General features: G+C 39.0%; 5 protein-coding genes across 5 annotated transcripts; 3 read left to right on the top strand and 2 right to left on the bottom strand.

The window, feature by feature from the left end:
• Nucleotides 1-136: 136 nt before the first annotated feature.
• On the bottom strand, nucleotides 137-2,857 carry LOC113165843 (zona pellucida sperm-binding protein 3-like). The gene is made up of 8 exons (XM_026365613.1): nucleotides 2,341-2,857; nucleotides 2,114-2,232; nucleotides 1,888-1,991; nucleotides 1,634-1,808; nucleotides 1,434-1,551; nucleotides 1,239-1,324; nucleotides 704-1,155; nucleotides 137-548 (listed from the first exon to the last, which is right to left on the bottom strand). Exons 1-8 carry the CDS (start codon nucleotides 2,824-2,826, stop codon nucleotides 484-486), a joined length of 1,605 nt encoding a protein of 534 aa, XP_026221398.1. The 5' UTR covers nucleotides 2,827-2,857; the 3' UTR covers nucleotides 137-483.
• Nucleotides 2,858-4,973: 2,116 nt separating this feature from the next.
• Nucleotides 4,974-13,025, top strand: chkb (choline kinase beta). Its single transcript, XM_026365614.1, has 11 exons — nucleotides 4,974-5,624; nucleotides 5,905-6,013; nucleotides 6,129-6,242; nucleotides 6,522-6,655; nucleotides 6,742-6,846; nucleotides 9,524-9,582; nucleotides 10,299-10,386; nucleotides 10,539-10,647; nucleotides 11,092-11,192; nucleotides 11,295-11,376; nucleotides 11,508-13,025. The coding sequence occupies exons 1-11, from the start codon at nucleotides 5,101-5,103 to the stop codon at nucleotides 11,562-11,564; spliced, it is 1,482 nt and encodes a 493-aa protein (XP_026221399.1). The 5' UTR covers nucleotides 4,974-5,100; the 3' UTR covers nucleotides 11,565-13,025.
• A 336-nt stretch (nucleotides 13,026-13,361) lies between these two features.
• On the top strand, nucleotides 13,362-27,691 carry LOC113165851 (actin-binding protein IPP). The gene is made up of 9 exons (XM_026365623.1): nucleotides 13,362-13,695; nucleotides 21,568-21,716; nucleotides 21,792-21,980; nucleotides 22,083-22,267; nucleotides 24,880-25,231; nucleotides 25,369-25,514; nucleotides 25,852-26,006; nucleotides 26,917-27,074; nucleotides 27,162-27,691. Exons 1-9 carry the CDS (start codon nucleotides 13,584-13,586, stop codon nucleotides 27,342-27,344), a joined length of 1,629 nt encoding a protein of 542 aa, XP_026221408.1. The 5' UTR covers nucleotides 13,362-13,583; the 3' UTR covers nucleotides 27,345-27,691.
• Nucleotides 15,071-16,107, bottom strand: LOC113165848. The gene is made up of 2 exons (XM_026365620.1): nucleotides 15,896-16,107; nucleotides 15,071-15,862 (listed from the first exon to the last, which is right to left on the bottom strand). The coding sequence occupies exons 1-2, from the start codon at nucleotides 15,980-15,982 to the stop codon at nucleotides 15,071-15,073; spliced, it is 879 nt and encodes a 292-aa protein (XP_026221405.1). The 5' UTR covers nucleotides 15,983-16,107.
• On the top strand, nucleotides 17,864-20,095 carry LOC113165849 (choline/ethanolamine kinase-like). Its single transcript, XM_026365621.1, has 6 exons — nucleotides 17,864-17,921; nucleotides 18,074-18,182; nucleotides 18,618-18,695; nucleotides 19,385-19,407; nucleotides 19,514-19,595; nucleotides 19,724-20,095. The coding sequence occupies exons 1-6, from the start codon at nucleotides 17,884-17,886 to the stop codon at nucleotides 19,778-19,780; spliced, it is 387 nt and encodes a 128-aa protein (XP_026221406.1). The 5' UTR covers nucleotides 17,864-17,883; the 3' UTR covers nucleotides 19,781-20,095.
• Nucleotides 27,692-27,755: the final 64 nt, after the last annotated feature.

Below are 27,755 nucleotides of genomic sequence, written 5' to 3'. Positions count from 1 at the left end.
AAGGAGTAGATCCACACTGCAATAGACCACGCACTAACAATTAACAAACAGTGATGAAACTGAGAGTAAAGCCCAGTATTTACTAATAGGAGACTGTAAAGGGACAATTAGTGGAAAACATGGATACTGTGAAAAATGAAATTGCTTTATTTTTTTTTTTTATTTTATTGTAAATGACACAAGTTTTTCAGACAGTTGCATTTATTTCCACCAAACCAAATGATTTAAATCAATGAAACACATCAAAGCAGATGTCATCCATATACAGTATAATATTTCATTACGTTTTCATCTTCTCACACATTTTTATTAGCCTGAGTTTATGATGTGTCAATTCTGATTACATTTAATTGACTAAATGAAGTCAATCAACTTCCTTGTTTCAGCTGAACTAATACCCAGAAGGAAGAGAATAACACATAGACATTTACAAACCACTGATAATGTCCATTTTGAGAGTCATAGCCACAGCAGACCATTGCGTTACCCGCGCACCTTGTTTTCAATTTTTAAGGGGCCCATGCAGAGATCGGCTTCAAATTCAAAAACTGAGGAAGAAAAACAGAAAACATGCAAGCATGGAGTAAAAAGTTAACTTGGCATTTTGACAGTGCTAATATAACATAATCTGTGATAAAATATTGCAATATGTTGACAGCAATATTTGCATTATCTGATATAAAATATTTTAGATATAACATACATCCTTTGTTGGACACGTCGCGTGACTTCCTTGTTAAAGGAGAAAAAGGTGTAATTCCTTGATAATATGGAGCACCAAAGCCAGTTCCTGGGTACCTAGTTGCTTTGCCATGACCAGTTCCAGATGAAGAGCCAGGTAATGTAATTTCATAAGGAGAAGCAGCTGGAGCAAGTGAACCAGTATGAGCACCTGCAACAGACTGATATAACTGAGGATTCGGAAACGGAGAAGCCGGAGCTCCAGAACCCGCAGCTCCAGAACCCGCAGCTCCAGAACCTGCAGCTCCAGAACCTGCAGCTCCAGAAGCCAGAGCTCCAGAACCCGCAGCTCCAGACCCAGCACCTGAGGAACTAGTTGATTGGCCAGGCTGACCCACAACAGGTTTAGAGGCATCTTGTACAACAGTGTCACAGGTTCCACAAGCTGCGTCAGCACCATTAACCTCTCTCCACCTAAGAAGAAAAAGAGATTGAAGCAAGTTTTTATCAACTGTAGATCACACTTTCTCATCAACACATGCAGATTTCAGACTCACGCAGAATGGATGAAGGAACAAGCTCTATGCTGAGCATCAATTTGATTGGCAGCAGCTGTTGCTATCACGTGGCAGGTAATGTAGAGCTGTTGAAATAGCAGTTGATAGCATTGATTCATCCATAGATGTAATTTTGCAGCATTGGATGTAAAGTAGAAGACATTAGATAATTGACTCTGACTCTAGGATGCTCACAGTTCCGCTCTTTGCGCCCGGGAACATGAAGGCCTCCAACTGGAACTGAAGCTTGTTGTCCACAGAGCGCTGCATGAATTGTGAGCCAGAGCCAGTGAGAAAACCATCAACCATACATCTGCACACATGAGAAAAGAATGTATTGGTGTTTTTGATCATCTTTTATGATTATACAGAATAACTTCAATTAACTACCATACCCATTGTCAATGAAGACATAGCTGGGGCTGGAGCCAGTGTCAGGTGTAACGGTAGCTATACAGCTGTCCACATAAACACGGAGTGGTATGTGGAAATACTGCTCGACGGAAACTTGAACATTAATCATGTCGCCCAGGAAATATTTTCCATCTGGCCTCAAGTATTGCCAGTCAGCTGTGCAATTAAATAATGACATTTTGAGTCACAGTTCAATAAAAGTGGAAATGTGGAAATAAGTTGTGCTTTAACTCACCAGTCATGAGTGTCATGTTGAAGTATAAGAACTCCTCTGCCAACTTAACTGTGGAGAATGGTTTCCAGTAGGGATCAAGAGAAAGACTGCTCACATTTTGCATCCTAAATAATTAAACAAGTTTCCTTAGAACACGCAGAAATGAAAATCATTCTCAGAATAAGGCCTATCTACATGTCATTTTTTGGTAATCCATAGTTGCCACCACTCATAATAATCTACACACCTTGGGTAGCGGCATTCCACAATTATTGCAGCACTGCTGGTTCTCACCACAGGAGCACTTCCATGAGGTTGGGGATTGTAGTACAGGGTGAAGGTGTAGGTAAAGGTATCTGCCGTCATCTAGCAAAGAAATAGCATTATATGTGAACTTATTCTGTGAACACTGAATAATAATCTTTATAATATATTATTTGTTTACTAATTAATCACATTATTCATAGTTCTTACTGTTAATACGCTGCCACAGTCCTGGAGTTGAGGTTGAAAAATAAACACGTGAGCAAAGTTGTCCTGTGCAGAAACAGAACAGGGTCCCATGGTAAGGTCTGAAGGACTGATTATTTGACCAGTTGCAAAAAGATCCTCCTTGACTTCCACATAAGCGTCTGTCTCTCTGCACTGGACAGAAACAGATTGAGCAGAAACAGGAAGTTTTGGCACGCTAGGCCCCACAGGTATGCTCTCCGCTGTGGGACGAGCAGGGTAGGTCCATTTGAGAGGTGTCATAATTATCTGTTGCTGTTGCTGTTGCTGTTGCTGTTGCTGTTGCTGTTGCTGTTGGGTACCTTGAGGCACTTTTTGAAATGGTGGCGAAGTTCGTGGTCGAGGGTACATACGTGGAGAGGGTCTGTAAATTTCTCCCAACTGACCATCACAGAAGCTACCGAGCAAGCTCAGTGCCACAAGGCACACTAAAATATATTTCATTACCATGCCTTTTCAACAACAAGTGATCTGCACAGCTCACTAGTTGCTGTAAGGAGGGGGGAAATTTCCACCTGCTTTTATAAGAGTGAGCCTGTTTACTTCCATTAGGTTCCCGCCCCTCCTGTTGGTCATTCCTTGATGAGAATAAACTGAGCAAATGATTGCAGTTTTTAACAATGACAATATGGTACCTAACCCAGCTCTGCAGAGGCATGTTCAGCTGGGTTTAAATCAGTGATTCTTTTAATGCATAAAGCGTGACTGTGTTGAGAAAACACCATAGTTATATAAAATATTTGAAACAAAACCCTACATTTGCCAACAGGCATCAATATAAGGATAATAACCCACATCAAATATGTATTAGCATCGTAGGGTTCATCGTAGCAAAAGAATTGCTATTAATTTTTCTTTAACGTGCAAACGGCTGACAACCATGTACTCAGAGAGCAGTGGTCACAGAAAGCTAAGATGACCCTGGGTTAGGTCAACCTGCCCTCTACATGACACGTCAGACCCCGTATTTTGCCAAAGTACATTCTGTTAAGAGCTACAAATCAATATTGCTCCAAACAGTATCACATAAGATAAGTGTTCAGTGGGTTTCAAGCTACGGAAAATGAAGATGACAAATTAAACACATTTTTAAACAGGTAATGTTTTTGTGTAAAGCTAAATCATTGGTAAATGCAGCTACTAGTGTCCAACAAGACAAGATGCCGTCTAAGTTACTAGAAACAGACCTCACCTTGTTGACTTGAAGTGTACTGTGAAGACCGTACTGTGAGAATGTTTTAAAGACTAACTTGGATCTTTTCTCTAGATGGGAATTATACTGTCAATGTTTAATGTTTTAAAGTATTTGGAATAGACACACACACTATTTATATGAGAGACAATCAAAAAACTGTAGTTAAATAGTTACTAAATAGGCTTTAAATAAACTAAATTGCCCCAGATGGTCAAATACTGCTCGTTGCAGGAGTGACTTTTCACACGATGTGTATATATATTAGCTTAAATTTAAAGTTAAGGAAAAAAGTAACGTCTAACCTCTGCTGTAACATCCCATCCTTTCAACACCGACCAGTGTCACTCATAGAAAATAGCAAATTGTTGTCCTATTATTTAGCATGTGCTTGGTCATATTTGTTTATATTTATCACAATAAAGCTTCTTTAAGATAGAAGATCTTTAAGTTAGACCAATTTTTTTTTGCTGAATTCAAACCAAATGCCAGCTTAGAACATACAATCTCCCTGTTTTATGTCCTGTTTTGTGACTAAGACAGTGTCTAAAGACTTAATATGGTGTAATATGGATTTCTTTTCTTTGTCTTCAGTTCAGTTCCCAAACCTCATTATGTAACATTCTCCAAAACAGCTTTAATGGTAAAAGTAAAACCAATCACTTTACATTTTCTACAATTAGAGTTTTGTTGCATGTATTCATCATCATGTTTCTGATTTTTAGTGATGACAAATCAAAGAGGGGTTATTTGTGTTGTGCAGCCCTGCTGTGCAAATAGACCAAACTGCACTGTTTGGGTCATGCAGACCCTGTGAAGGTTTTTGTTTTGAGGTTGCTCAAACGAGCTAGAAAGTATTTAATTTAAGGATCAATAACTCTGCGGGTGTCTTTCAGCAAGCAGTGTGCAAACAGTGTCCAGTTGGCATTACCTTCAATCTCAAATTCAATTCCAATTGTGCAATTGTGAACAGCAAATAATAAAGTATGTGAGATACTCATACTCCACAAAAGTCTGTATGTTTTTTTCATCACATACTATGTTGTCTTGTGGAAAACTCGTTGTGCCTTTGAATAAGACAACAGAAATTCTGCCCAACAACACATGTGAAGGCCAAAGCCATCACAGAAAAACTTTTAACTGATTTTGGGGATAAGAGTTTCTTGAAAACCCAGCATTGGGTTTAATCAGGCCCATTCAAGGAATAACCTAAACAAACCTTTAGAATGAAACCACGGCCGTCATAAGCTTTACTATTCCTCACACCCATGGCTGCACCAAAAAATCTATTTTTAAAATTATTTATTAAGAGAATACATGCAGGTAAAGCATAGCTGAAAATAAACACTTCATTTCCCAGAAACCTTCAGCGAACGGGAAGCTGACGTGGAGAGTCACATCTTAGCAACGGCCAATGAAATGCGAGTGAACAGGGGCTCAAGCTGTGATTGGACGCTGGACCCGCCCGTCATGCTCAGGAAGTGAACCATCGGACTATATGACACTTTAATGGTTGCTATCAGTCGCCTCACATGGGATTCAGAGCGTGCGGCTATGTTTGGCTCTTCCGGTTAAGTAGCTTTACCGGCAAGCTGCGTTTGTCAGCGACTCCCTGCTTCCGTGTCAGCCCGACATATTACACCGGGTTTCCTTTACTCTTTGCGCGAAGACTCACGATGCAGTCGAGTGGACATGTAGCCAGCAGCGCCTCCGCTAGCAGCGGCGGCTGTGGAGGGGGAGACTCGGGCAGAGCAGACGAACCGGGGCCGGAGCTTCTCAGACACATCTCTACCGTCACAGCACAAAGCACCGGTCTCCTACTGGAGAAGAAGGGAGTAGTGGGCACGCTTGGTGTTAATGAGAGAAACGTGAGAACCCCGAGTCCTCTGTCTGGGGCCAACTGTGATGACGACTCGGAGGCAGAGTCTTTCCGGGATGGGAGAACCGAGGATGTCGACCGGGACACCAGGCTTAGAGCGTTCACATGGTGCCGAGACTTTCTGTCAGGGTCGTGGAAGACTATCCAAGAGGATGAGTTTCAAATCAGCATCATCAGGTAGATCCTTTTACAGGTGGTGTAAAACCCACTGTTAATCAACGAGGGGTTCAAAGTTTGTCTTATTTTGTCTCCAGTGATGACTTGTAGAGCTGTAAACGGTGTTTGTGTTAATCCTCAATGTGCTACGTTTGTACTTTTCCACTACAATCTGTTGTGACATGCATGTGTAAACACGAAGCAAATGCATTTTAAGCAAAACCTAATCTTTATGTCTGGTTTCTTCAGGGCCCACGTTTATGTGATGTAGTGATAATGGGATTTTATCTTTGTTTTTCAGCGGTGGATTGAGCAACCTGCTGTACTTGTGTAGTTTGCCTGATCATGTGCACCCTGTGGGAGAGGAACCCCACCGGGTGCTCCTCAGAATCTATGGAGCCATCTTACAGGTTGGTGTGTCAAGTAGGGCTCTGAAGGGAAATTACAATCGCCCACATATTTACTTGTCAGTCTGCTGTGTCATTGTTTTCATAGTGTGTCTGACTGTCTGTTTATCCATCACAGGGAGTGGACTCTCTGGTGTTGGAGAGCGTAATGTTTGCCATCCTGGCAGAAAGAACTCTGGGTCCGAGACTTTACGGCATTTTCCCCCAAGGACGCTTGGAGCAGTACCTTCCAGTATGATGCACACTTCATTGCACAGCACATGTACACAAACTGGATGTTTCTCTTGCTTCACACTGCTGCCATCTTCACCCCAAGTGCAGTAATACTCCACTGTAAATGTTTTGTGTGTTTGGAAGCTAAGTGGTACATGATCTTGACTTTCATTAGATACTAAATGCTATGTATTGTGGTGCAAAGGATTCAACGTGAGAGTCGGCGTATAATTTATAGAATTTAATGAAAACATGTTTTCTTATGTTAATACAATCCTACATCTCTCTGTTTCCTCAGAATACCCGCATGCTCACAAATCAACTTTCAGATCCAGCGATCTCAGGAGAAATTGCTACTAAGTTGGCACATTTCCATGCAATGCGTATGCCCTTCAACAAAGAACCTAAGTGGCTGTTTGGGACCATTGACAAGTAAGAATGCCTTGATTTAACTCTATTTCTGTGGCTGGAACTGTCTTTTCTAATGTATTGTATTGTCTGTTTTTGGCTTACTGTAGATACATGGATCAAGTGATGAAGCTTAACTTTGTACGGGAAGCACATTTGAAGAAGTACAAGAAGCTGATGAAGTTGAACTTGCCTGCTGAACTGGAGAGTCTACGGTAAGTTGGGGCTCTGGCTTCAGATGGTCAAATACTGCCCATCGCAGAAGTGACTTTTCACATGATGTACGATATATTAGCTTGAAAGTAAAGGTAAAAGTAGGTAACCTCTACTGTAACATCCCCTCCTTCCTTTCAGTACCCACCAGTGTCACTCATAGAGAAAGCATAGCTCTATTCCTAAGAATGCAAAATTTAGGCAACTAGAAAGTTTGTTGTCTTATCATTTAGCAGTGTAATATATGTTTTTCAATCTACTTTTAATTTAATTTAATTGATAATTCTACAATCTGGCTCCTAACAGCTGACAACCAGCACAAATATTTAGACACGTACACTATGTCCTCACCACCAGACAAGATAAGATTATCAATAAAAAGTATCATGGTGTTAAAGATCATACCAACAGTAGCTATCAAATAAAAAAAAAAAAAGCTGATTAACATAAAAAAATCAACATATGTTAACTAAATTAAACTGTAAAAATATAGTTGGATTTGTTTTTACACAGCAACAATAATAAGAATAATATAATAGTAATAATAATAATAATAAAAGTAGTAATAGTGGTAGTTTTTTTTTTTTTTGTTTCCAATCTATTGACTAACCTTTGTCCCAGCGCCACCATGACTGTCCACTTGGCAGTCTGACTTTGGTAACCAATAGAGAATGGCCCAGTATTTATTGCCTGTGTTTATCTGTGAACTCAATTCTTTATCTTGTACCAGTCTCCCACTGAAGCAAACATAGGATGCAATTGTCACAGCATGGAATTTCCTGGGTGTGATGTGTAACTTTTTAAGTTGATCAAGTAAGATGTGCTGATGCACTTTAGATCATCTGAAAAGATTTGTTTGGCGGGTAGTCCTAATAGTACCACATTGCAGTCAACAAGACAAGAGATGACAGTAGCCTATATGAGAGCTGTGTATGATCTTCAGGAAGGCAGGATCAAATCTTTCTGATGCTGTAGAAAGCAAGTTTACTTCCCAAACAGATGGAGAAAATGTGGTCAGCAAAGTTTAGTTGGTCATCACTGATCCCAGATATTGCATATAGTGGCAAAAAAAGTATGTGCATTTTGAAATCATAACCATAAAATAATAACACAAAAAATTCTGATCTTTCACGTCTTTATTGAAAACAACCATAAAAAAAACTCACAGTGCGAGAAAAAAAGTATGGGAACCCTTTGAATAATGACCTCAAAAAAAGCTTATTGTTAGCAAATGTTAAGAAAATTAGTCTGGAGGTTTGGACTAGAGCCACTTTGGCTGACAAAAACCACTCAAACTGTTTGAGTTCGCTCCGCACAAAAAGAATACGCTTATGTGAGACATACTTCTCCAAAAGGAGCTTTCAGAGGATCTACGATCAAGAACTATTGATTTACATAAAGCTGGAAAAGGTTACAAAGTGATGTCAAAGACTTCAGAAATTCACCAGTCTACAGTTAGATAAACAATCTACAAATGGAGACACATTGGGACTGTGGCCAGACTACCAAGAAGTAGGTGGCCAGTTAAAATGACCCCAGGAACACAACAAACACTCATTAATAAGGTAAAGGAGCAACCCCCGAGTGACAGCCACAGATTTAAAGGCATCATTGGAACTGGCTAACATCTGTGTTCAACTAGCTGGGCGTCTATGGCAGGACACCATGAAGAAGGCCGCTGCTTACTAAAAACAACATTGTTGTAGGCCTGAAGTTTTCAAAACAGCAGTATTGGCAAAATGTTTTGTAGATTGATGAAACTAAGATTGAACTATTTGGAAAGAACACACAGCACTACATCTGGTGGAAAAAGGGCACTGCGTATCATTATGACAACATCACCCTATTCGTAAAGTATGGTGGAGGAAACAGGATTTGTGCCTGCTTTGCTGCATCAGAGCCTGGTCAGCTTGTAGTGATTGGGGGAAAGATGAATTCCCAAGTGTATCAAAAAGGATAATGTAAGAATGTCTGTACCTCAGCTGAAGCTCTGTAGACATTGGGTGATGCAACAGAACAGTGAACATAAACATTGGAGCCATGTCCACAACAGAATGTCTTCAGAAAAAACAAAATCTGTCTTTTGGAGCAGCTAGGCTGGAGCCCAGACCTGAACCCAAAAGAGATGCTATGAAATGACTTGAAGAGAGCCACACATGAGACATCCAAAGAAAATGACAGAGCTAAAGCAGTTCTGCAGGGAGAACGGGCTAAAATCCCTCCTATATGTTGTGCAGGTCTGATGCACAGCTACAGGAAGCACCTGGTTAAGGTTATTGCTGCCAATCACTATGAGGTTTTTATGGTTCTCCTCAATAAAAACACGATCAGAATTTCTTTTGTGATATTATTTTAGGCACAATATATTTGTTAATACTCTGGACTTTGACATTCCAAAAGGTTCATCCTTTTTCTTGCCACTTATTAGTCTTAATACAGTTAGAGTTCATGCTTTAATCTCCAACAAGGGGGGGAAAAAACAGATCCTTTACAGTCACATGGAGGTTTGCTTTGCCTTCATACTCAGCAGATGTCAAGCTTTTTTGTTTTCTTTAGGTTTTTTATAGCTCTAACTTCTTTGTATGCATTCCTTATCATTATACATCAGTTGAATTACTAACAAGCTCTCTTATTCTCCTCTTCCTTTTTCTTGAACTACTGCATTCATCTGAACTACAGTGCATTGCTGGCAGCGACTCCATCACCGGTGGTGTTTTGCCATAATGATGTTCAGGAAGGTAAGAAATTGTTATCCTTCCCCAAAGTTTTTAACCTTGGTCTATTTGATCAGCTGTATATTGCATAAGTCACAGGGCAGCTGGGGTGTAGTTAATAATGTGGGCAGCTTGTATTTGTATTTAACAGAAAATGAGACAGCTGTCTAAACTTACTTACACCATTTAGGCAAACACATGTGGACAGCTCAACAACAAACCCCATGCGATTGTGATCTATGTGATTTCTAGTTAGATGAAAGTCACGTGCATGATAATGCACTTTCTGGGAAGCTCCCCACAGTGTGTCAGAACCTGCCTGCAGGGTTTTGCACTCGACTACCATGAGAACATAGTAACCTTTGGTGCTGGGTGCTAGGGCCATGCAGTCAGGTCATCACAGAGGTGTCAGATGGTTTAAAAACCTAATTTCATAAGACAAACTTTTCTTTGTGGACCTGGCTTTGTGCTATATGTCAGTGTCATATTGGAACAGGAAGGGCCTTTGTCAAACTATTACCACAAGGCTGGTGGTACGCTGTAGTCTGTCCCAATATGATTATGTCGAAATATGATTTAGAGCTTTTGTTTATCACTCAAAAAAGGTGAGACCACCACCACCAGACCACCATGTATACATCAGTCTGAATAGTTCACATACCCTCTGTTGTGATGCTAATGATTAAATAATCAAAGGGTGTGATTAATTGATTGGGTTTTCTTACTCGTTTTCATGGCAGGTAACATCCTCATGCTAGAAGAAAAGGGCAACACCTCCAGAGAAAGACTCATGCTGATCGACTTTGAATACAGCAGTTACAACTACAGGTAATGTGGTAACCCATAATTTTAAGGGTTTAGTTTTGCAGGTAGCAAACCAGAGCCCTAAAAATCCACAGTGATGTCTTATGTTTAGTGTTTTGGGCTCTAGTTTTAGATTGCACTATCGGGATTAACATAGTATAATTTCTTTTGTGTAGGGGTTTTGACTTTGGGAACCATTTCTGTGAGTGGATGTATGATTATACTTACAACCAGTGGCCTTTCTACAAAGCTACACCAGAGAATTACCCCACCAGAGAACAACAGGTCAGTCTGAAGATAGTGTCCACTTTTCTTTGCACTATTGTTTCTGTTCTTGCTACTAACAGACTCTTTTGAAAGTCAAGGTTATAAGTGGTCCTTTATTTACTTACTTGCTCAACATGTACGTGGTAGTCTGGTAAGACCCCATCTTAGTATTTAAAAGACCAGTCTACCATTAAAACATTTGAGAAGCATTTTATGTGTTACACAGAGATGGTGTAACATTTTCAGCCAAATGACATTAGATGTTAGAAAAAGGTCACAGTAGTTCAGGTCTCACAGCGCCATCTAGTGGTGCAGTCACTTAATGCAGGTTTGTATTGAAAATCTCGAAATACCAGCGTCCACATCACGCAACAGAAAATAGCCACTGTTACCACAAAAAAAGGAATGTGGCAGTTCTACATGCGTGTTATAGGTCACAAATAATTTTGCTTTTTATTACAGCTTCATTTTATCCGGAATTATTTGGCAGAACAGAGAAGACATTCAAACGTGACAGCGGACCAGACACAGATTGAAGAGGACATGATACTTGAAGCCAACAGGTGATACAGTGTTCTACTAATTGAACAGTGGTGCATATGTGTGATCGAACCTTATAGCACTTATATCACCGCAAGCTGTTTTGTTGTGATTGTCATTTGTAGATATGCATTAGCATCGCACTTTCTCTGGGGTCTGTGGTCCATCATTCAAGCCAAGATTTCCAAGATTGAATTTGGATATATGGTAAGGAGATTTATTTTCTCTTATAGTTTGATGCAAATGCCTGCTGCTTACTACATGTATTTCAAATTTCTACTTTTGTACATGTTTAATTTGACTATCCCCTTCTCACAATAGCCTATACTGTTTTGCAGGACTATGCTCAGTGTCGCTTTGAGGCCTACTTCAAGCAAAAAAAGCTCTTCTCCTGAAACCTGCCATTTAAGTCAGAATGTACCATCCCATGTTTTTCATTATCACTCTATAAGCTCACATTTGCCTGTTAAAATTCTTTTTAAGCAGCGTGTTATTAAAACTCCAGTCCTTCGCTGCTCTGCTTATGACAAGCAGTGTCGAGTGATAGGTTGACATTAGTTTCCTGTTATGTCATAATCACAGTCTAAGCATACATACAATCCAAATTAATGAGCATCTATCCATGTGGTGTGATGTAGTCAGAGCAGGTATAGCTCTACAGCACTGAAAGTTGTTGGCTTATCATTTACCAGGGTCAGTAAGTGTGATGCTCAATTATTGTATTGTTATTTATATCACCCATTTTAGATCCAATACACTTATTTGGACCACATTTAGACATTGTTAATTCTTTAGTTAGTCTTTAGTTGTAATTTCTGTGCAATGTCTCTTTATTTCAGACTGTAAAAATCACTTTGGTATCTGTATACTGAACTAGATCAGTATTGCTGATTGCCACAGAATTTGTGTCTTTCATTTCATTTTTGTATACTAAACCAGTAGTTGTTAGTTTAGTGTGGAAGGTTTTTGTATGTAACTTTTTTCTTTATTATTTTTAGTCATCCTACCTCACTTCTGTCTTCTGATGTTCATTCGTCATTCGAGTGCATAGATTCCATAAGGGCTGGTTGTAAGAGGAGAAGCAAATCATCTAACTACTCCACACGGTTACCGGTTGCATGTGTGAGATAGTTTTGCTCCTCACCAATGATTCCTCCTGAGCTACAGTAAAGTGATGTTAATAACGTACCTACGTTTAGCAAATTATTACACAAGAGCAGTTTTTACAGTATGACTGTAGTCAACAAAAGTGTTAGTTTAATCATTGCTACAGTTACAGTTTAAGCTGGTTATACTGACTGGCTACTACCTAGACCACCGCTAGATATCAGTTATTATTTGTACAGTTATTTAACTAACTGCCAAAGTTGAAAGCAGCTTGTTTAACCTTTTGTAATCTGTCATCATGCTGAATCAGTCAGATATTTCAAAGCGTTGTTGTTTTGTGCATTTTTTCTTTTTCTTTTCCAAGAACAGTAACTTGGAATCTTTGCCTATTATATTAGGTAAACTGAAATGTCCATCTGGCACATGGATGTAACCATTAATTGCCTACGTTAGCAACAACAAATGAAATGTCTCTTGGAATAACTTCCCTGTAGTCCATTTTAATGTGAAATAGGGTTTTTACTTCTACGATAAGATTTGTTGAAATACCTTAATGATTCTTTTATGTTGTGTGATTTATCTGAATTGTATAAATTTTAATTAATTTGACTACAACGTTAACTGTACTTCCTTAACTACAACTACTTTTTATTGCAAATGATCCCAATATAGTTTCACTCTGTTAATACAGCTCTGTTATGTTGCTCCTTTTTGCACTACTAAAACATTATTAAAAGCTAAGAAATGTGCTTAACATGTGCCAGTTCACTTATTTCAATAACTGTCCTATAAAATATATTTTTCCACAAATGGGGTTAGATATTTTGTTAAACCAGTCCCTCTCATATTGCAAAGTAACTTGAGCATCCCATGATGTCCAACCTCCACGTGCTAAGAATAGACGGGCAAAGAAAAAGTACACTACTCAGAGTTTGCAGAATACTCATGAATCGACTGAATCTCATGCAGAGCAAACAGGAATTCTGAATCAAAGAATAATTTTGCCAGCCTTTTATTCACCTTTTGCTATCTTTGCTAACATCTATTTTGTTGTTTGCCTTGGAAAGAGGCATGTGAGAAATGGAGATGGGGGTAGTGGTACAGAGGCTGCAGAAGGTGCTGTCCGTGACTGGAATTCTTTCTGGGGCTTTTTTTTTACCTTACATAAAGGCTTTAAAGGGGTATGATAAGAGCAGTGGTTGCATTTTATCCTTCAACTTTCATATTTTTAACAATCAAATAGCATCTGGTGTTGTTGATTGTTGGCAGTATTTAAATCTTCATTGTGGATTAACACTGCCGGTGAGATGAATCATTTGAAGGAATATTTTATGATACTGTTTGAATGGATAAGTGTATGGTTGAAAAGTAGACTCATGAGAATTTGGGAAGCTTTTCCAGACACCAGTACTTGGATATGTGGATTTGTGGGCTGGTGTGAAAATAACCACCTGATCCTAAACACCAGCAAGACAAAGGAGCTGGTTCTTGACTTGAGGAGGTCGCCTCCACCACACTCACCGGTGAACATCCAGGGCTCAGACATTGAGACTGTGGACACATTTAAATACCTGGGTGTTTACCTTAATAATAAACAAATAAAGACTTTTTATGACACTGTGGTGGCCTTCTATGACAAGTTTAAAGTCCCCCTGGAGGATTTGGGTACACACATACAGGTGTGCAAACAAAAATACTTGTTCCCATAGGAAAGCTCAGGATTTCCGCTGTGATTCAGGCCAAAAATAATCCACCATCTCTTGCTTCCTCTCTTTCTGAAGGTCAGCAGTTATCTCCTGGCTGAGGCATTTCTCTCACGGTGCTTGTCGGTCCTTGCTGATGAACTCAGGCCAGATAATTGTTTATCCTACCTGAACCTGGCTCAGGAGATCTGTTGTGCAGACATGGAGATGACTGTGTTCACCTACCTGAGTAGAAACATGTTGGAACTGTCTCACTTCATCAGGTATACACTGGCATTTGCAACAATGAAAAATATAACTTTATTCTACTTTAACAAATAGCTTCATTTTATAACTTTTTCTCGTGACACACTTGTGTTTCAGGTTCTTGTTTCACTATTTTTTTTTTAACTTAAGAAGCCTTTTTAATCCCCCACAGTTCATATGACATATAAACAGTGTTTTACACTACTTAAATATTTAAAATGATTTACCACCTTAACTATGACACATGACAGTGATTTTTAATTAATATTTTCTTTTTATTCATTATTTATTTTTATTTATTTTTTTACATTTTTTTTTTAAGCCAATTAAAAGTTGCTAATTTAAATGTTTGTGAGAGAAACCGGAGCTCCCGGAGTAAACCCACAGGTGTACGGGGAGAGATGTTATCTCCAGGATGCAGGCAGTAAAAGGCACTGTCACAGCAAGAAGTCCATGAACCCTCCTTCAGAAGGTTTAAGATTTACACCCTCTGCAAAAGAGTGTAAATCTTAAAACCTCCTTCAGGGGGTTTGAATCCTGAACATTCCTGCTGGGACATTGCTAACTGCTGCATCACTGTGTAATCTCCAGGATGCAGGTAGTAAAAAGCACTGTCACAGCAAGAAGTTCTTGAACCCTCCTTCAGAAGATTTAAGATTTACACCCCCTGAAAAAGAGTGTAAATCCTAAAACCTTGTTCAGAAGGTTTGAATCCAAAACCCTCCTTCAGAGGGTTTAGATCTTAAAACCCCCTTCAGGAGGTTTGAATGCTGAACATTCCTGCTGGGGCGGTGCTAACTGCTGCATCACCGTACACCATCTGGCCAAAAGGCAGTTTTTATCTGTTATTTGTAGCTGCAGCAGGCCTCAAGTGCCTGGTAGGCACATTTGAGGCAGGTTTGTGGGGCAGGACTGTAGCTAACACTGAGGGTGTTGACCACCGCAGCCACACCCACAGTGGCAATGCCAGCAAACAAACCTATTTTGAGGATTGTCTTTGGCAACCAACCCCATGAACTCCCAGCACCCTGTTGTTCAGGCTGGGGGGTGGAAGTTCTGTCCAGTATCTCCTCCTCCTTCTTCTTCTCCTGCTGGCTCCTAAGGTCACGGCCTGACTGTCTCAAGTCCTTTATGAGGGTAGATTGCTCTTCTATCGTTTGCCTCATATCAGCAATTTCTTTTGCTTGCTTTGATATTAGTTCTTTGTTTTCAATGATCACTGGTCTCGTCCTGTCCACTATGTCGCTTATGTCCGTGATGTTTTTCTGCAGATCGTGATTTTTTTTCCGAAGCCTTGCATTTGCTTCCAGCAATCCCTTTCTCTGAGAGTCAAGCCGATCTAGGCTGGCACTGAGGTTTTCTTTTTCCTCATTTATGATATTCATCTGATTCAGCAGAGCCCAATTCCTTTTCTGTAGTTGATCAACGTGTGCCAGACATTTCTCTGTCTGAGATTGAAGCTTGAGGAATGTTGAAAAAAGGTTGTTTTTCTCTTCAGTTAATTCTCGCACGTTAGTATGCAGATCACGAATTTGTTGCATCAGATCTTCAATTTCTGCCAACAGGTCTTTAATCCGAGTCTCCAGGAGGGCCTCACGTCTGTACACTACAGGTGCAGTCTTCAGGATGTCCTCAATTTTCTTCTCCTCCTTTTTGGTTATTTCAGCCATTTCTTTATCCACTGACAAATACTGCCTTTGTGAATCCAACGACGTTTCTGTGTTATGCAGAGAAGTGCAAAAATTATTCTGATACATACCTAAGTTACCTTTTAGGAAAACAGTAACAAAGACTCTTTGTCAGAAAATCAACTAATGATGGGATCTAAAAACTAAGGGTCTTAAAGTGTAGAAGTGGCTTTGATCTTGTGTGACGTCATCACATTCTATAGAAGGCTTCAAATGCCTTTCATTATATTCCAACGTGATGATGTTTTTTAGATTGTCTTTTATTTATTTCACAAATGTTTTGGAAAAATCTTTGCAAATCCTACAATTTTTGTGGGAAATCCATCAAATAAGAGCAAATAAAAACAAACACAACTATTAAAAACACACTCATTTATCCAAAATATTTCTTAGACCTGTGTATCATATATTCATATATATAATTTATATAATAACAGCAACAATAGCAATATGAAAAGTAGTAACAATAATAATAATAATGAATACATAAATAAAATATAAATGTATATTTGCTGTAATACACTGCTGTATTAATTGAGCTACTAATTTATAAACCTTTCATAATGTGCATAAACCATTTGAAGTAAGGGAATCTGTTTCCACAGATATGAATGGAGCACTGTGCTGTCCAAATTGATTTTTTTTGATGACTAGTAACAGTCATCAAATAGTGAAAAGTAATAGTGATGACTATTAATAATTACCTATCTGGCCAACATAGTCATGTGTCAAATACACTTTCAAAGCTAGAACCTGATGTTTGCATTTGATATGACAAACTGTCACAGAAAACGTGAAGTTTGGCCAAATGAGCTTGTGAAAAGTCACATGAATATCCATGTAGTCTTGCATAATGCAAATGTAAGAACGTGCTATTTCATTTTGCAGGGACGAAGTTACTTTAAATGTGCTGTTAAAAAAATTAAGAACATTTTATTGCGCTACCAATACTTTTATTTGGAGTATTATGCATTTACAAGTTGTAGTAAAAAGGGTATTATGCATTTACAAGTTGTGGTAATACAAACACAGCTCTAGTGTCATTTTACTCAACCTCAACCTGCTTAATACCATATCCAAGACTTTGAGTACATCGCTGATCTTTTCCTGACAATTCCTCCCTTGTTTCTCATCTTGATGTTTTTGGTCAACGAATTGATTTTAAAATATTTGTTAAGTTCAGCACTGATGTTAAAAAAGCAGCACAAAAATCACGGGAGACTTTGTACCCTAGGGTTATCATAACATGTTCTGTCAATGTGACCTGGCATAAAACCTGACCACCTGTTTGTGTTTTCATGTAAGATCTTGATGTTCGGTGTCATGTTTTTATTTTTTGTATATTAGAAAACTTTGCTGAATAAATCCTGGACATGGAGTAATAGAAGACTTGATCTGGATTTGATTTAGGAAAGATATTCAAATATTTGGTAATAGTTGATTGGGACAGGAACCATAAACATCCCAGCCACATGAAAAAATATGTTGCTGGGTGCTAGGGCCATGCAGTCAGCTCATCACAGAAGTTTTAGATGGTGTAAAAACATAATTTCACAGGACAAAGTTTTCTTTGTGGACCTGGCTTTGTGCTATATGTCAGTGTCATGTTGGAACAGGAAGGGCCTTTGTCAAACTGTTACCACAAGGATGGTGGTACACTGTAGTCTGTCCCAATATGATTATGTTGAAACTGTCCATAAATAGAACTAAACTAGACCCCAGAACAGAAGTACATCATTTACTAAGCACAATGTATTCATATGATTTAGAGCTTTTGTTTATCACTCAAAAACCACCACCACCACCACCCATGTATACATCAGTCTGAATAGTTCACATACCCTCTGTTGTGATGCTAATGATTAAATAATCAAAGGGTGTGATTAATTGATTGGGTTTTCTTACTCGTTTTCATGGCAGGTAACATCCTCGTGCTAGAAGAAAAAGGCAACACCTCCAGAGAAAGACTCATGCTGATCGACTTTGAATACAGCAGTTACAACTACAGGTAATGTGGTAACCCATAATTTTAAGGGTTTAGTTTTGCAGGTAGCAAACCAGAGCCCTAAAAATCCACAGTGATGTCTTATGTTTAGTGTTTTGGGCTCTAGTTTTAGATTGCACTATCTGGATTAACATAGTATAATTTCTTTTGTGTAGGGGTTTTGACTTTGGGAACCATTTCTGTGAGTGGATGTATGATTATACTTACAACCAGTGGCCTTTCTACAAAGCTACACCAGAGAATTACCCCACCAGAGAACAACAGGTCAGTCTGAGGATAGTGTCCACTTTTCTTTGCACTATTGTTTCTGTTCTTGCTACTAACAGACTCTTTTGAAAGTCAAGGTTATAAGTGGTCCTTTATTTACTTACTTGCTCAACATGTACGTGGTAGTCTGGTAAGACCCCATCTTAGTATTTAAAAGACCAGTCTACCATTAAAACATTTGAGAAGCATTTTATGTGTTACACAGAGATGGTGTAACATTTTCAGCCAAATGACATTAGATGTTAGAAAAAGGTCACAGTAGTTCAGGTCTCACAGCGCCATCTAGTGGTGCAGTCACTTAATGCAGGTTTGTATTGAAAATCTCGAAATACCAGCGTCCACATCACCCAACAGAAAATAGCCACTGTTACCACAAAAAAAGGAATGTGGCAGTTCTACATGCGTGTTATAGGTCACAAATAATTATTACAGCTTCATTTTATCAGGAATTATTTGGCAGAACAGAGAAGACATTCAAACGTGACAGTGGACCAGACACAGATTGAAGAGGAGTCAAGAGTCAAGAAGCTTTATTGTCATTCCAACCACATATAGCTGAAGCAGTACATAGTGAAATGAGACAACGTTTCTCCAGAACCATGGTGCTACATAAAACGGCAACAAGACAAACATGGGGCTGAGGACTGCTAAGTTGTCCTAGCAAAACACATAAAGTGCGTCCTGTGCAACCTAGTGCAAACAGTGCAAGAACACAAAGAAAAAGTGCAGACAGACATCAGAAGACAATGCAAAAACAGAACACAAAACACAAAACAGCAGCGACCAGTAGCGGAAATGAATACAATTTACAACTGAAAGATGGAAACATGTCAAATCCAGAGAGTGTGTGTGCTCAGTTCAGTTTGTTGTGTGTGTGTTGAGGAGCCTGATGGCTTGGGGGAAGAAACTGTTCAAAAGTCTGGTTGTGAGGGCCCGAATGCTCCGGAACCTCTTCCCTGATGGCAGAAGTGTGAAGATTGGGTGTGAGGGGTGGGTGGGGTCGTCCACAATGCAGGTAGCCTTGCGGATGCAGCGTGTGGTGTAAATGTCCGTGATGGAGGGGAGAGAGACTCCAATGATCTTTTCAGCTGTCCTCACTATCCGTTGTAGGGCCTTGCGATCCGAAACGGTGCAGTTCCCAAACCAGGCAGTGATGCAGCCGCTCAGGATGCTCTCAATGGTTCCCCTGTAAAATGTAGGACATGATACTTGAAGCCAACAGGTGATACAGTGTTCTACTAATTGAACAGTGGTGCACATGATGTTGATGTGATCGAACCTTATAGCAGAATCACCCCAAGCTGTTTTGTTGTGATTGTCATTTGTAGATATGCATTAGCATCGCACTTTCTCTGGGGTCTGTGGTCCATCATTCAAGCCAAGATTTCCAAGATTGAATTTGGATATATGGTAAAGAGATTTATTTTCTCTTATAGTTTGATGCAAATGCCTGCTGCTTACTACATGTATTTCAAATTTCTTTTGTACATGTTTAATTTGACTATCCCCTTCTCACAATAGCCTTTACTGTTTTCCAGGACTATGCTCAGTGTCGCTTTGAGGCCTACTTCAAGCAAAAAAAGCTCTTCTCCTGAAACCTGCCATTTAAGTCAGAATGTACCATCCCATGTTTTTCATTATCACTCTATAAGCTCACATTTGCCTGTTAAAATTCTTTTTAAGCAGCGTGTTATTAAAACTCCAGTCCTTCGCTGCTCTGCTTATGACAAGCAGTGTCGAGTGATAGGTTGACATTAGTTTCCTGTTATGTCATAATCACAGTCTAAGCATACATACAATCCAAATTAATGAGCACCTATCCATGTGGTGTGATGTAGTCAGAGCAGGTATAGCTCTACAGCACTGAAAGTTGTTGGCTTATCATTTACCAGGGTCAGTAAGTGTGATGCTCAATTGTATACTAAACCAGTAGTTGTTAGTTTAGTGTGGAAGGTTTTTGTATGTAACTTTTTTCTTTATTATTTTTAGTCATCCTACCTCACTTCTGTCTTCTGATGTTCATTCGTCATTCGAGTGCATAGATTCCATAAGGGCTGGTTGTAAGAGGAGAAGCAAATCATCTAACTACTCCACACGGTTACCTGTTGCATGTGTGAGATAGTTTTGCTCCTCACCAATGATTCCTCCTGAGATACAGTAAAGTGATGTTAATAACGTACCTACGTTTAGCAAATTATTACACAAGAGCAGTTTTTACAGTATGACTGTAGTCAACAAAAGTGTTAGTTTAATCATTGCTACAGTTACAGTTTAAGCTGGTTATACTGACTGGCTACTACCTAGACCACCGCTAGATATCAGTTATTATTTGTACAGTTATTTAACTAACTGCCAAAGTTGAAAGCAGCTTGTTTAACCTTTTGTAATCTGTCATCATGCTGAATCAGTCAGATATTTCAAAGCGTTGTTGTTTTGTGCATTTTTTCTTTTTCTTTTCCAAGAACAGTAACTTGGAATCTTTGCCTATTATATTAGGTAAACTGAAATGTCCATCTGGCACATGGATGTAACCATTAATTGCCTATATTAGCAACAACAAATGAAATGTCTCTTGGAATAACTTCCCTGTAGTCCATTTTAATGTGAAATAGGGTTTTGACTTCTACGATAAGAATTGTTGAAATACCTTAATGATTCTTTTATGTTGTGTGATTTATCTGAATTGTATAAATTTTAATTAATTTGACTACAACGTTAACTGTACTTCCTTAACTACAACTACTTTTTATTGCAAATGATCCCAATATAGTTTCACTCACTGTTAATACAGCTCTGTTATGTTGCTCCGTTTTGCACTACTAAAACATTATTAAAAGCTTAGAAATGTGCTTAACATGTGCCAGTTCACTTATTTCAATGACTGTCCCATAAAAAATATTTTTCCACAAATGGGGTTAGATATTTTGTTAAACCAGTTCCTCTCATATTGCAAAGTAACTTGAGCGTCCCGTGACGTCCAACCTCCACGTGCTAAGAATAGACGGGCAAAGAAAAAGTACACTACTCAGAGTTTGCAGAATACTCATGAATCGACTGAATCTCATGCAGAGCAAACAGGAATTCTGAATCAAAGAATAATTTTGCCAGCCTTTTATTCACCTTTTGCTATCTTTGCTTACATCTATTTTGTTGTTTGCCTTGGAAAGAGGCATGCGACTGAGAAATGGAGATGGGGGTAGTGGTACAGAGGCTGCAGAAGGTGCTGTCCGTGACTGGAATTCTTTCTGGGGCTTTTTTTACCTTACATAAAGGCTTTAAAGGGATGAGATGAATCATTTGAAGGAATATTTAATGATACTGTTTGAATGGATAAGTGTATGCTTGTAAAGTGGCCTCATGAGAATTTGGGAAGCTTTTCCAGACACCAGTACTTGGATGTCATCACCAGAAAGAAGATCATGCCAAGCGGACTCAGAAGAGTGGAAAACCAAAGAGGCACTCTGCACATATCACCTTGGAGATGGAGGTGAAACCATGGTTACTGTCCAAACAAGCACACATGCTTTCCATGTAAGTAAAAAGAAAAGGTTAATCAAAAACTAGCCTAAGGCTAAAGAAAACTGAGTTTAATAATTCATGTTTAAGGTGGATCTCAGAAGGCTGGCAGAGTGCAGTGAATACTTCAGAGCCTTGTCCCAGTCCAGAATGAGAGAGACCTCAGAGAGCCTCATCCAGCTGAACCACGTCTCCTCCTCCATCTTCTACAACCTCCTCGAGTTCTCCTTCTATGACAAGTTTAAAGTCCCCCTGGATGATTTGGGTACACACATACAGGTGTGCAAACAAAAATACATGTTCCCATAGGAAAGCTCAGGATTTCTGCTGTGATTCAGGCCAAAAATAATCCACCATCTCTTGCTTCCTCTCTTTCTGAAGGTCAGCAGTTATCTCCTGGCTGAGGCATTTCTCTCACGGTGCTTGTCGGTCCTTGCTGATGAACTCAGGCCAGATAATTGTTTATCCTACCTGAACCTGGCTCAGGAGATCTGTTGTGCAGACATGGAGATGACTGTGTTCACCTACCTGAGTAGAAACATGTTGGAACTGTCTCACTTCATCAGGTATACACTGGCATTTGCAACGATTAAAAATATAACATTTAATCTACTTTAACAAATAGCTTCATTTTTTAACTTTTTCTCGTGACACACTTGTGCTTCAGGTTCTTGTTTCACTATTTTTTTTCACTATTTTTTTTTTACTTAAGAAGCCTTTTGAATCCCAAGCAAGTCCAATTGCCACTGAGTAGCAACCACGTGATAACCATGACCTGCACAACTGTAAATCTTAAATATTTAAAATGATTTACCACCATAACAATGACACATGACAAAGATTTTAAATTTTTTTTTTATTTTTATAAAAATTTTTTTTTTTATTACAATTTTTAAAAAAGCCAATAAAAAGTTGCTAATTAAAATGTCTGTGGGAGAAACCAGAGCTCCCGGAGTAAACCCACACGTGTACGGGGAGAGACTGTCACAGCAAGAAGTTCTTGAACCCTCCTTCAGAAGGTTTGAATCCTGAATATTCTTGCTGTGACAGTGCTAACTGCTGCATCACGGTCCACCATCCAAATTGATTATTTGTTGGCCACCGCAGCCACCTCCACAGTGGCAACGCCAGCCAACAAACCTACTTTGAGTAGTTTCTTTGGTAATCAACCCCCTGAAGACTCAGCTGTTGTTCAGGCTGGGGGGTGGAAGGTGTGTCCAGTTGTTCTGTATTTTCAGTGAAAGTCTTTAATTCCTCACTGAGATTCTGTGTGCCAGCTAGTATCTCCTCCTCCTGCTTCTCCTCCTGCTGGCTCCTAAGGTCACGGACTGTCTGTCTCAAGTCTTTTATGAGGGTAGATTGCTCTTCTATCATTTGCCTCATATCAGCAATTTCTTTTATTTGTTTTGATATTAGTTCATTCTTTTCAATGATCCCTGGCCTTGTCCTCTCCACTAGGTCCCGAAGTTCTCGCAACTCCCTCTTGAAGTATACTTCCATGTTTTCCTGCAGATCATGATTTTCTTTCCGAAGCCCAACATTTGCTTCCGAGTCAACCCGATCTAGGCTGGCACTGTGGTTTTCTTTTTCATCATTTATGATTTTTATATGATCCTGCAGAGCTGAGAGATGTTTTTTTTGCAGATGGTCTGCCAGGCTTTTCAGTTCCTCAGATTGAAACTGGACATAAGAGGAAACAATGTCGTTTTTCTCTTCAGTTACCGGTAATTGTATCACGTGAGTCTGCAGATCACTATTTTTTTGCTTCAGATCTTCAATCTCTGCCAACAGGGTTTTTATCTCACTCTCCAGGAGGGTCTCACGTCTGTCCACCACAGTCTTCAGGATGTCCTCAGTTTTCTTCCTCTGCTGTTTTTTTTTGTTCAGCCATGTCTTTATCCACTGACAAATACTGACTTTGTGAATCCAACAACGTTTCTGTGTTCTGGAGAAAAGTGCAGACATGATAAATACTGAATCTGATAAATACTTCAGTTACACATGAATATCCATCCAGTCTTGGATAATGCAAATGTAAGAACATGCTATTTCATTTTGCAGGGAGGAAGTTACTTTAAATGTGCTGTTAAAAAAATTAAGAACAATAGATGTATATAACATTTTAGTATTTGACAGGTTTAACCCTACAGTGTAGATTTTATTGCGCTACCAATACTTTTATTTAGATAAGTATTATGCAATTACAGGTTGTGGTAATACAAACATAGCTCTGGTGTAATTTTACTCAACCTCAACCTGCTTACTACCATATCCAAGACTTTGAGTACATCGCTGATCTTTTTCCTGACAATTCCTCCCTTGTTTCTCATCTTGATGTTTTTGCCCAAAGAATTGATTTTAAATATTTGTTAAGTTCAGCACTGATGTTAAATAAAGCAGCACAAAAATCACGGGAGACTTTGTACCCTAGGGTTATCATAACATGTTTTGTCAATGCGACCTGGCATAAAACCTGACCACCTGTTTGTGTTTTCATGTAAGACCTTGATGTTCGGTGTCATGTTTTTATTTTTTGTATATTAGAAAACTTTGCTGAATAGATCCTGGACATGGAGTAGTAGAAGACTTGATCTTTGGCAAAGATATTCAAATAATTGGTCATAGTTGATTGGGACAGGAGCCATAAACATCCCTGCCACATAAGATAAGATAGACTTTATTTATCCCACGACAGGAAAATTCTTTACTTAACTCCACTAAAACATACCAGATCAATGTGAAACAATGTTGGCCATGACAGTTTTAAATGGAAGCTAATGTAAATATGGAGTATTTGCAAAAAAGCTGGGCTGTTCCTTTAAGTCTAGTATAAATAAGACAAATTGGCAGATAATATAATGCTGTGTAGTTGCACAAGAGACTTGAAATAATTCCACTCCACTCAACGTTTTGCCTTCAGGTCATAGTCAGTATGAAATTTTGATAAACAAGAATACGACAAAATTTACTGGTCAAGCAGAAATTTTTGACCTGCAACTAATAACAAGTCCATGCATGGAGGAGATATATATTCACCCAAAATAACACATTTTGTTTTTTTTTTACCTTAGTTTAAGGAGTTGGATTCAGTGCCTTTATTAAACCAACAGGCATATTTGGTGTACAATTACTTGAGTTTGCTACACGTTCTTATCTTGTCATTACATTTATACCTGAGGTGTCTGAATGATGAGGAGAAGGAGGAAGTTGTCCACCTGAGAACACAAGGAAATCGACGTCTCTGCAGTCTTAGGAAAGAGAACCTGAAGTCTTGGAAAGACCCAGAAACTGAACGTGCCCGACATATTTTCACCCTGAGAGGGTCAGAGGACAGCGGAGATTGGCATCCTGTTTCAGAACTTCCCTTCAGGGCTGATAAGTGGTGCTTTACTACAGTCATCCTGTATAACTACTTGTACATCATAGGAGGCTATAGGCACCGCATGAAGAGAGGCTGGGAGTTTAAAATGGCTTCCTTTAGGTATAATCCTTTCACTAATGAATGGGTCTCCACAGCTCCTCTAATTAAGGTGAGGCCTTGTTCTAATTTGTAAATCATAAATTAACATGTATGGATTGCATAGAGTTAAACTTGTTTTTCATGTATTTTGCAGTCATTTATACTGTATAACACTAATGAAAACAGTAACATCTGTTACGTCCACAGCACAGAAGGCACTTTAGTGCAGTGGCCTGTGAAGACTGTGTTTACGCTGTGGGAGGCTGGTACTTGGACTCCCTGGTGACCCCAGACTCCTGCACAGCTCTCTATACAGCTGTAGAATGCTATGATCCATGGGAAGACACCTGGAGGTTTGTGCCTGCTTTGTTAGTGTAAACCAGATGGCCATTTTTAGATGGTACTGAGAAATTATTTTGCCATTACTCCTAGACAGTATGCATTACTTACAATACTCCTCGATTTTATGGTCATTATTATTGTGTGAATAATCAGCTTGTAAGTTAGGTGTCACATCTTAAACAGAACCTGGTTGAAGCGCTTATCATGTAAGTTGACTGTGTTTTAGAAAAGCATATGCCCACATTCAACTTGCAACAGCTGTTGGCTTTTCCTGGTTAGTTATGTAGCTTGTTAGATCATTGTTATTGCAAAGACCAAGATATAACCATAATGCAATACAACCCTTAGGTTTGTCTCCTCCCTGCCGCTCACTGACTTCCAGTTCTCCATGTCTTTGTCCCATGATGTGCCCCTTGCTACAAGCCTTGGACACAACATCTATGTGCTTGGAAGCATCCAGAGAACAGGAGAGAAACTGCTGCTGCAGTATAACACGAGGCAAGGTGAGACACAACAGCACATGCTGCTATACTGTTGTACTACTGTTGTACTGTAGTAAATGTACTCATTTTAACTGTATTATTACTGTACTTGCATGGTGCTATATGCAGTACACTGCAGTTGTAACTGCAGTAGTGTTGTTTTGTTAACAGTACTTTGCTGCTGAGGCCTTAAACAGGATGTTGCTGTTAATACTTTGGCAGAAACTGACCAATCAGGAGCAAGAATGAGTCCCTGTATTGAAAACTAACTGATAACCAAGAAATGAAATTAAAATAAATAACACTAATAGTTCTGGTGGAACTAATTTACAAAATCAGGTAAGTTGAACATTCATGTTTTAAAATCATTTTTTAAAAGTGTTGCTTCTTTCTGCTGTATGACTACCTTACTAAACAGGTAGCTAACACACAGCTAGCATTGTTAGCTAATATCAACATGTTTGTCAACTGTTTAATATATTTATAACTTTGGTTAGAATCAATATAATTCCAAGAGGTTTAAGGCTTTAATGAAATGTCCACACAGTTTGTAAAAAACTGCAATGCTAATTGTAATTAGCGCCATAGCATGCTAATCGCATTAGCACGTCAGTTTGCTAGGGATGTTAGCAACCATTTTTAAAAACCATCTTCTATTTGTTACAGTAAGGATGTAATTCAGAAAACAACAAAATAACAACAATAATTGTGTAATATATGCTACAGTAAAATGTATAGATACTGTAATATAAATTATTATATACACACATTTGCTGGCTTATTGTTGCCAGCAACGTGCCGTTGTTATGACAACGATTTTCAACAGTGTAGATCTACTTGTCTGTGTGCTGTTGTTGGGTAAATGTTTCCTTAATCACATGTTCAGCTGGATTTATAAAACCAGAGCGTCTGTATTTCCTCTGTCTTTAAGACTCCTGGTCTGAGCTGCTTCCCACACTTACCAGAGCTGACGCAGACCTCCCCACTCTTTACTTCCTGGGTGCCACGGATAGGCTGCTTGTGATTGGTGGAAACAACTCAGAGAATGTGGTGACGTCATTCTGTGTGCATGCACAGAAATGGGGACAGGTCGAAAACTGACTTCTATGTTTTTGAAGCACAATCACATGGTGTCTATAATTTAATGAAGGTCATAATCTTTTGCTTTATCTCCAGGTGCACACAACTGAGAAGGTGGCATTTGCAGGACAGGGGACAGTTGCAGGTGATCAGGTTCTGTTACCCAGTGTAGAGCACAACACAGTTGCAAAAATGTTTCTCCACACTCTCTCCCTCAGAGCTCTTCCCCCTCTGCCAGTCTCCACCTGTTATGAATCTATCTTCTATCTTAATTTCTAATGTTAATGTTACTTATTAATACTGTAGGTCCTTGTTAAACTGTACATGTTCTGTGATTGTTATTTTGGCACTAGCTCCTGTATCATTCTCAAGCATGAGGTTATCAGCTCCCTCGGTGGATTATCACTTGTGTTCAGTACTTAAATTTAAAGTTTGTTTGTAAGAGCAGGACACAGTTAGACTTGTATTAAAATAATTAACTTCAGAACTAGACTTTATTGTTGTTTGTTTTTTTACAGTAAATACATTTTACGTACATTATTGTTGGATTTCAAAGTTGTGAGTTGTGATGTGATTTGTTTCACAATTTTTGTTCTCTCTTGATAAAAATTTTTTAACATCCTAAAGTAGGAATGCTAATAATTTTACTCACAGACACAGAGTGTAATTTTTTTTAAAACCTAGTTATAT

The sequence above is a fragment of the Anabas testudineus genome, chromosome 6 (genome assembly GCF_900324465.2).
Source record: "Anabas testudineus chromosome 6, fAnaTes1.2, whole genome shotgun sequence".
NCBI classification, from domain to species: Eukaryota; Metazoa; Chordata; class Actinopteri; order Anabantiformes; family Anabantidae; genus Anabas; species Anabas testudineus.
This window is presented reverse-complemented; position numbering and strand designations above follow the sequence as displayed.